General features: G+C 40.2%; 1 protein-coding gene across 1 annotated transcript in view; it reads right to left on the bottom strand.

Moving 5' to 3' along the window:
* The window catches only part of cntn3a.1 (contactin 3a, tandem duplicate 1), a 79,639-nt gene that overhangs the window by 24,041 nt on the left and 46,160 nt on the right, over positions 1-9,438 (bottom strand). Inside the window, exons 9-11 of the mRNA XM_032520800.1 lie at positions 8,784-8,923; positions 4,246-4,378; positions 2,439-2,589 (exon numbers count right to left, since the gene is read on the bottom strand). Of these exons, the coding sequence (XP_032376691.1) occupies positions 2,439-2,589; positions 4,246-4,378; positions 8,784-8,923 (424 nt within the window). The remainder of the gene's footprint in view (positions 1-2,438; positions 2,590-4,245; positions 4,379-8,783; positions 8,924-9,438) is intronic.

Raw genomic sequence — 9,438 nt, 5'->3', positions numbered from 1 at the left:
GCAGCAGTTCTGTGTGTATTTGTAGCTCGTCCACTTTGTGTGTGATCAATGTGGTGTTGGTGAGTAGGAGGCTTGGCAGTGTAGATCTTTGTGATAGTTCGCTTAACCGGCCTTTGTCCCTGCCTTCTTCGCCTCCCGCAGCCGACAACAGGGACAAAGGCTGCTTGCCCGGCTAAGGAACCTACCACACAGATCAACACTGCCAAGCCTCCAACTCACCAACACAAAATGGATGAGCTTCAAATACACACAGAACTGCTGCTTTATGATTTATTACAAAAGCCTTGCTGAACACACTTATCAATAGCAGGTAACAGCTAGCAGCAAACCAGGCAAGTTACCCACCAGCAAGATCGAGAATTAAAATAATGTCTGATTTGAAAACGCATCTTGATGTTACGTTCATGTTGTACAGACATATTAATTGCATTGTGTGTCTGTTAAGAGGCGCAAAGGCACTCTAAAACTTGCCCTGTTAACTGCCGTTTTAGCTGAGTGGAAGCTACACATAGCCGCAGCTACTCAGTGTTGCCTGCACCCATTCAGGTCAGGTTTATTTTCAATCGAAAGTCCTCACATAATTATAGCAATCAAGATTAACATAAAAATTGTCTGGAATTCTCCTTTAAAGGGGAATTTCTGTATTTTTCTTATTGGAGTCTAAGTGACTAATGTGAACTAAAATCTAAATAAATTGGTCCAGTATTGAGCTAGAATGCTGTAATCGGCAGCCATGAACCGGCTGCAATGTAACCCCACAGTCAGTTTCCGTCCACTGAAAGTGCTGTTTTTGCCACTGACAAGCACAGATTGTTATTATAAGTGTATAAGTATAAGTCTTGTTCTGAAATCTCGCAAAGTGACTTGTAAGAAGACAGAGGTGCGGACCCATGGATGTTTATTGTGTGGAACGCAGCAGGGGAAAGCGGAGTTTGCTGAGTACAGACAGCGTAGCTTTGTGTTAGTAATACTAGTCACCTGCAAATAGGGTGTAAGACACAAATGCATGGGAAAAAAGGGTCCAGGTTGAAAAATAACAAAATTTCCCTTTGACAATTGGGTCGCACCTTTAGTTTCCTTAACATACTTTCTGACAGAGGGAGGTGAGACATGACTAAACCTGCTGCACTCCAACTGTGTTGGGGATGGATATCCCAGAGGTTGGGTGTGGAAAAGCTGCTGAGACAGTTGAACAATTAATCCCCTATCAAATGAGAAATCTGGACCCCCGTTACATCACCGCATGTGTCTGCAGGTGTGCTTTGCCTCCTGCTGGTACATTTGCACAAAATGAAGATGTTATCAAACTGAAGATAGAAAGTTATCAATGCATTATTTGTGTAAACCACACTGTGTATTATACAGTAAGAGATTATGAAAGCTGAAAGTTAACTCTTTCCAAAAAACATTTTACAAAGTAACAACTAAAAGAAGGGCGTTTTGGCTCCTTCCAATTGAATCACATCACACACTGTTTTGAGCTTGTGAGAACTGCAACTGTGCAAATATCATCAAATGATATCAAAGAACCTTTTTAGAAAATAAGGACATACAGTTTATACCTGTAATTGGCTGTTTGTGCAGGTGAATGCATTTGAAACAGAGAAAACATGTCAAATTCACTTCTACAGTAGCATGGACAATGATATGAATGTCATGTGGTTTGAAGCTGCATTCTACCATAACTGCAAATCTCTCTTGTGCTGCCATGTGAGAAGAAAAAGTATGAAGCCTGATCAATCACTGATTTTACATCCTTCTGCTGCATGACCAGGATTGTACCTTCAGGGGGAGAATTGTATTTTCTTGTCTGATTAACATTTGTTTTTCCTTTTTCTTCTCCTCTCCAGCACACAGCAGTATTGTATTGATCTGCACTTAACCTGATTTCTAATAAAACAAGGTGTGCAGCTAGTTCCCCTGGTGTCACCACCACTATCACACAAGAATTCAGCGGCTAGCCATTGATCAGTCCTTTTGGGGATTTCACCCGCTACTTGCTTGTCTCGATGGTAGCCTGGATCATCGTCTGCCTGTGTTCTAATGACCCTCCAGGTCTTACATGCCGCTAATGAGCTGATGGATCAGTGCATCGATCCAAGTGCCGCAGTCTAGGAACGGACAATTACCTCAAGTAAACAGTGCAGAAACCAGCTCTGAGTACAGCCAGGAGAGAAAAGTACTATGGAGTTGAGGGAAGAAATGTAGATAGCAGGGGGAAAGTGGTGGAGTGCAGAACGTGTTATGCAATTCAAATTGTTTTGTGTCACACTGTGTTTGTGTTCTTTGCAGTCATGAATATTGTCATAATGAATATAAAGTAGGGAAAATAAAATAACAAGTTGAGGAAATACGATTCTGCAAATAAAGCAGACAAACTAAACAATTGGGATCACACAAAAAATGCACTTACTGCTCTACACAAAGAAACCTGGTACCTGTGGTTCTCTCTTAGGGCTTCCTTCCCCTTCCTCCAAGAAATTACTCCCCGGGGAGACATCTTAGGCTTGCATTCGATCAGAATGTCGCCACCCTGTCGGGCTAGAGTTTGGGCCTTCAACAAGTTCTGGGAGAAGTCTGGAGCGATAGCTAATAGGAAGAGTAGAAAGAAATTAATGTAATTTATTTATAATTTATACTCTTTATTGATTCCCTATGGGGAAATTACAATTTACACTCTGTTGTTATTACACACTACCCACAGGCCTGAAATACACACACATGCTCAGGTCCTTTACATGCACTAATGGAGAGATGTCAGAGTGAGTGGGTTGCGACTACTGAACAGGCACCTTGAGCAGTTAAGGGGGTTCGCTGCCTTGCTCAAAAGCACCTTGGCAGTGCTCAAGAGGTGAACTGGCATCTCTCCAGCTACCAGTCCACACTCCGTACTGTGGACTGAGCTACTGCCACCAAGAGACAGGGAAAAAACAGAGCTGGGGTACAATTTACTGTCAGAAGAGACAGAGGCGCAAATGGGGGTAGAGCTATTGAGGAAATGAGAGTGGAGGAGTATCGTAAACACATGCAGGTCACTCCTTCCACTAGGTAGGTCAGCTCTTACATCCTTCTCTTTCGACACACATATACACTTTGTTTGCACACACTCAGACATGCACACATACCTGCAGGAGAACAGGCACGGTACATCATTTTTAAGAAGACCTTTTATGTGAAAGGTGTTTTTTTTTTTACTTCCATGAATTTTCCTGAGGAGGATATTATGCATTAAGAATTAAGAGCCAAGGGGCTCGGAAGCAAAAATGCAAGAATGTAAAACGATAGGGAGGCTTTGTTGCAGCTCCTTTAGGCCTTAATTACTAAGGCGCCGTCGTCTGGAGCTGTTTTGTATGCACACCGACTCAGCAGAAAGCTCTTTAAAGTGATCACACAGCCTGGCGCCAGTGACATGGCTGAGCACCTGCCAATGCATGAGGGTGCACGTGTATACACAGCGATACAAATCAGGATTTACATGTATTCATACACACGTTGCATTTCACAATTATTTCTTGACACTAAGTGTGAAATGCAAGTGTTTCCTCCAACAACACAATAGACATTTGTCATACTTGTCTTCTAATAATATGGGTGGAATTTATATGAACTGTTTATCCTCATGTATATTAAATGGATCTAGCAAGGTACTGCACAATTTAAATAAATCCTCTAGTCTGTAGGGTGGACCCATGTAACCAAAGTAAGACAGTCTGCCATGTATTGTTTTTGAGTTATGTTTTCATGACTTTATGATAAAGAGATAAACACCAACATGTCATGATGGTGGTATACAAAAGGATGAAAATTGGAATAGTTTAGCATTACCACTGTCATTAATAGTAACACAAAGGCTATATATCAAACTTGAAATTTGTAATTTGGCATTTTATTTCATGACTGACAAATAAGGGTCTAATCGATAATTTTATTAGTTTTTCGACAAAAAGATTATCAAAGACAATTTTTGTAATCCATATTTTATTTTCATAATCATAGAAAAGGCCAAACATTGACTGGTTCATGCCTCTGAAATGACAAGAATTGCTGCTTTTCTTTGTTTTGAAAATTTCATTTGTTTGGATTTAGAACTTCTGCTAAAGATGTCACCTAGGGCTCTGAGAAATCCTAACTGGCATTTTTCTCTGACATTTTCAGTTAATATTCGTCTTGCCAAATTTAAGAGATAGCATAAGGACAACTGAATGTATTTAGAAAATTAAGAAAGTCTTGTGTGTTTGGGCTTACCTATGACTCGGAGCTCGGCGTTGGTGAAGATTCGGCCATGCTTGTTCTCTGCCACGCACTGGTACATGCCGATGTCAGCCAGATTCAAGCTACTGATCGTCAGCACTCCATTATTCGCCTGAACCCTATCATGCTAAAAACATAGGCACACAAGCACTACATGATTCCAAATGTAATACACTGTGCTAACTTGACAACAAAAACAACATGTTACGACAAGGGGAACAGTCAGCAAGAGGCTTGCGAGGTTGCCTCTGGCGCAAAAACTGTGTCCCAGTGCAGCCCAAGTTTTACAACTAATCAGGACCTGACGATGCATTAATTGATTTTTTTTTTTAGACACTTGGAAAAATAAAATTCACCATCTTTTTATGTATTTGATCTCCACCAACTCCTAAGAAATATTTCTAAGAAAGAGATTCTCCAGCTTGTCACAAACTGCGTCTGTCTTGTGTTGCTGCTGCGGTAATGTACAGTGGATGGTAATTCTCTGTGGTTTTGTCACTATAGTACCCCCCTCTTAACATTACATGCAGTCGTTGGACCCATTGTTGATATAGAAATATTGACGTGTGTTGCTAAGACAGGAGTTTAATCAGCCGCTGTGGACAAAAGAAGTTAAAATACTCAGAACTTCTGAACCAACAGCATAACAGATTACAATAACTGGTCTCAGATTCACATGAGCCATTCTGGCTCTTAAAATGCTGTTTGAGAGACCTCAGTGGATGATCCTTCAACAAATCTGACATTATTCTCTAAAAGGACTGACACCTGTTTATATAACAATACTATTATATAAAAAGAACACTACGTACAAGCTTAATAGATTCAATGTTTTCTGATATGTAAGAGCATTTTAATACCACAAGCCAGTAATCTGAAAATTATGTAAAGCCTCGTAATTTTACACTTATGTCATCATAATTAGCTAACCATCCAGTTGTCGTAAGTTTCAGGATGATGATAGTTGCAACCAACTTCATAGCATTTATAGTGGTAACTCGCACAAGTTTACTTGTTTTATGGTGGCCATTTGTAACAGAAGAAAAAAAGAAAAGTACTGATAAAAACAACAATATTACTGCCCGTACTTTTTTATTAAGGTTTTTTTTACTTGGCACAGTTTAATGTCCTTAGACTGTGGTTTACTATATTTTTAATAGCATATTATTGTTCTGTTTTTTTTTTTGGTCAACAAAATGGGTCAGATAACATAATAAAAGTTTTTTTTTAAGGAAAGCTTAAAAACACTGTAATTAGTGCCATGAGAGTATTGCATACCAAGTGTTAATATGAAGAAGCTGGACTAAAACTGCTTTTAGGTGGGTAATTAGGGCTATGTAAGTACCACGATGCCAACTGGTTTCATTCTGATGGATGGCCTGTTCTAATTCAAGCTTTAGATAATTGAAACTCTGCTAATTTTCTGTGGTCTTAATAGGCCTGCAGTGACTAGATGTAACCCCCCTCTGCTTAACATAGCACTTAGACATCAAACAGTGGTTGAAATCAAACCTTGCAGGACTTATTTAGAAAGAAGGTAACAAGTCTCATAGAGTGTTAGGTGGCAAAGAGGAAAAAATACTTGGCATGTGATGGCAATGGTTTAAAAATACAGAGTGCAGATAGTAATTACAACACCCGAAAAAAGTTATTTTCTTCGCACTGCTCCTTTTGACCTTTACAAGGATTGGCACTACTTTCTGCTCCCTTTTTATAGTTGTGTCAATTTAAGTGTGGCAGCACTCATTGTTCTTGCCCTTGATCTTTCCCATTGAGTGTAGCCAGACCTTTTAATGTCACTGACAAAGTAGTCCAGAGGGTCCTGCCGCCAGTCTGTCTGTCGTCTGAAATCATTACAGCACTGCCACTTGAAAAGACAAGGACTGTCCCTTAACATCAATCAGGGACACTGCTGAGGATCTTCAAATAGGGCTCTCACTGAAGCTCAGTCACACAATGGACACAGGGCTGACCTGGCGCTAAAGTCACCACCAGATGGGGTCCTGGGTGAGGATAGACGCAGCAGTTTTCAGATGGAACACAACAAGTCCCTTGGTTTTTTGTCTGGGGCTGGATGAGATATGTGTGTTCATCGGGATGATGGAGAGAGAGAGAGAGAGAGAGAGACAGAGAGACAGAAAAAGAGAAAGAGAAAGAGAGAGCCATAGTGACTTTGAATAGATGATAGATGGTCCTTTTTTAGGTTACACACTGCAATGGCCCAGGGGGAAAAATAGATTAAAAAAAAGATCTGTGTAAGTGCATGGGTTGTTGCCACACTACGCTATTCTGTACCCAGTGCCCTGTTAAATAACCCTCAGAGACAAGTGGTGGCTCTATCACAATCTCTTTATCACTAGAGACAAATGGTGGCATTTGTCTACTTTATGGCTATCATTAATTATGCTTAATTTTTCACTGATACCAACACTGTTCCAAGTTGTACGTATGTTCTTTTTGTATACCGGCGATGTTTGGCGATCCTCTTCCTGATTGCAGTAGGTGCACTGGATGTGTGTAACAACAATAATCCTCAGAAGGCAGCTCCCTGACTTTGGAGACACAAACTTATGTAAGTAACTGAAAGGGAAGCTGGTGGTGGAGTGAACAAAATACAAGCATGAGTGGGTCCTTGTTTCACTGTGGTGACATTTCGAAGTGACAGCCCTCCTCTGCGCCATTTAATTCCCTTGGAGGGGGCCCAAAATGAGGTGGAGAGAGAGAGTGGGAAAAGCGGGAGGAAAAAAACTTGAAAGAGAGCGTAAGAAAAAGTGCCAGAGATGCTGTGATAAAGAGAGAGAGAGAGACAGCAAGAGAGAGAGAGAGAAAGAGAGAGAGAGAGAGAGAGAGAGAGAGAGAAAGAGGAGGACTGATCCATTCTAATGAGGAATAACAAATGGCCCCTTTGGCCTTCCTTTCCTTCTCCCTCCCTCTCTCTACATTGCTGACCTTTGAGTTTGGAAATTGATTTACTGTTGCCACTGTTGACGGTGGCATTTTGAAAATGGTAACACCCCACCTCATTAATATAGCCACATGTACAGAGAATATGTTACCTTGGTCAACCGCCAAAGAGATTTTTACAATGTTATGTACAAATAAATACTGGAGATGCACAGGTGGAGTGATAAGGGTTTCCTGTGGTTGAGGATGTGTGGCAAACAGACAGAGTGACCTTATTCACCCAACAGCCACGAATGACAGAGGAAATGATCATGACAATGATGACTATTTATACAGATTAAAATAAGATGCACATACGAGCTTTGTAGATCAATACTGCATGTCTGGGTCATAATGGCAAACTATTTAGAATGAAAAACTCTGTAAATTTCTTTGGCATGTGTCTTTAATTGAAGAGCCCCAAATTTTGAAAATTATTAATTCAAGTTACAGTACAGAAAACTAAACCCACCTGCCCCCTTTTAAAGCCATGTACAACAAAACAGCCCTGGTCTGGTCTGGGGCTCATTAACCAATCCAAACACTGACACTATCAGTGACTGTGACTCACAGGAGACATTCTTTTCAGTCAGAAAGCACACTGACTCCACTAGCACAATAACACTAAACAAGGCAATTTGCCTGAATGTGAAATGTATTTTGGATGAAAAGGCATTTTTCACCCTCCCCAGAGAGAAGAGACTTAATGATAAAATTGAGAGAAGCAGATAGGACGGATTGAGCACTGAACTGTCGAGTCCCTATTTGATGACAGGCAGAAAATGGCATCACTTTGGCTTCATTGCAAAACATACAAACACCCTCCCCCAACATATACACACAAAAACACACACACATTTAATGCCAAATTTAGTCCCAAGCAAATACAGCCATTTCAAAGTGACATGTTCTTGCCAAGTACAATCCTATGAGTTTGTAACCATTACGTGCTCCTCAGCAAAACAAATCCAGCAAACAGTGTGGTAACACACAGTGCATCCTTTAAGTAAGATGCTGCTCAATCTATTGTAATATTAACTTTCATCTTACACATTTATTTAAATTTAATTATGTTTATCTCCATCAACTCAACTGCCCAGGGGCTGTTGTAATGTAAAAATATATATTGACACTCTGCTTACAATAACAATACCATATAAATACAAGTCTGCCAGACTGAGCAGTGATGCTTTCAGCAGTTTTAATGTGTGTGTCACACACCTACAAAAGATTGGGTGTTGATTAATGTCTGAGAACACAAATTAATAATTTTTGAATCTTTTGTTTTATACCATGCACAGGTCTCATGGACCCAAATGTACAATATAGTCAATGTATACCTTAATTAGAAGTAGTTGTCTGGTGTGGAAATACTCTTAAAAAACTTTGTTATTTGGCACTATAAAATAGGGTGGTAGATGCTCTTGACTGATTATCTGATGTTTTTTTTTTTTTTTGCGCTATTGGGGGTTTAGTGCTGCCTAGTGTGCTGGACTGTACATCATTCATCATGACATTCATGTTCATATTTAAGGTTTTATCATTAAAAGCAATTTGAAAAAAAAAAAAGATTAAGAAAAAGCTCTCACCTCCATGGGGTCCAGAGGCTCTCCGTTCTTTAGCCAGAGGTATGAAGGTTTGGGCTTGGCGCTGGCTTTGCACTCCCACACCAGAGTATCATCAATGGTCTTCTGAACATCTTGAGGTTTTTCAGTCAAGTGAGGTGCAGCTGTGAGGTCACATTCCACATGAACACTTTAACATTTCCAGTAGGAATCAGATTTAGAATAAATCAATGAACTAACCAAGTGGGCAATGAGTTCATTAAAGAGGCATCCAAGCTCACCTCTACTTGAAAATATTTTTTAACTTAAAGGTGCCATCATGGCACAACAATTTCACGTTATGAGGTTTTTTAACTTTAAAATGAGTTGTCCCCGCCTGCCTATGGCCCCCCAGTGGCTAGAAATGGCGATAGATGTAAACCAGAGTGATAAAGAAAGACAGAGTGGCAACATTCTCATTGGACTCCGTTGTACGCTTTTTGACTACTTCCAGGGTATGCAGCCTTGCATAGTTCCAAAAACCCATTCTACGGCGTTGGACATGATTCATTTCCATTGCTGACCGTCAAGCAACTTCTGAGGTAAATGTAAATGGACTGTCTTTATAAAGCCCTTTTCTAGTTAACAACTACTCAAAGCGCTTTTACATGGTACAGGAACCATTCACCATTCACACACA

The sequence above is a fragment of the Etheostoma spectabile genome, chromosome 7 (assembly GCF_008692095.1).
Source record: "Etheostoma spectabile isolate EspeVRDwgs_2016 chromosome 7, UIUC_Espe_1.0, whole genome shotgun sequence".
Lineage (NCBI taxonomy): Eukaryota > Metazoa > Chordata > Actinopteri > Perciformes > Percidae > Etheostoma > Etheostoma spectabile.
The sequence above is the reverse complement of the archived record's forward strand: the minus strand, read 5'-3'. Positions and strand labels throughout refer to the sequence as shown.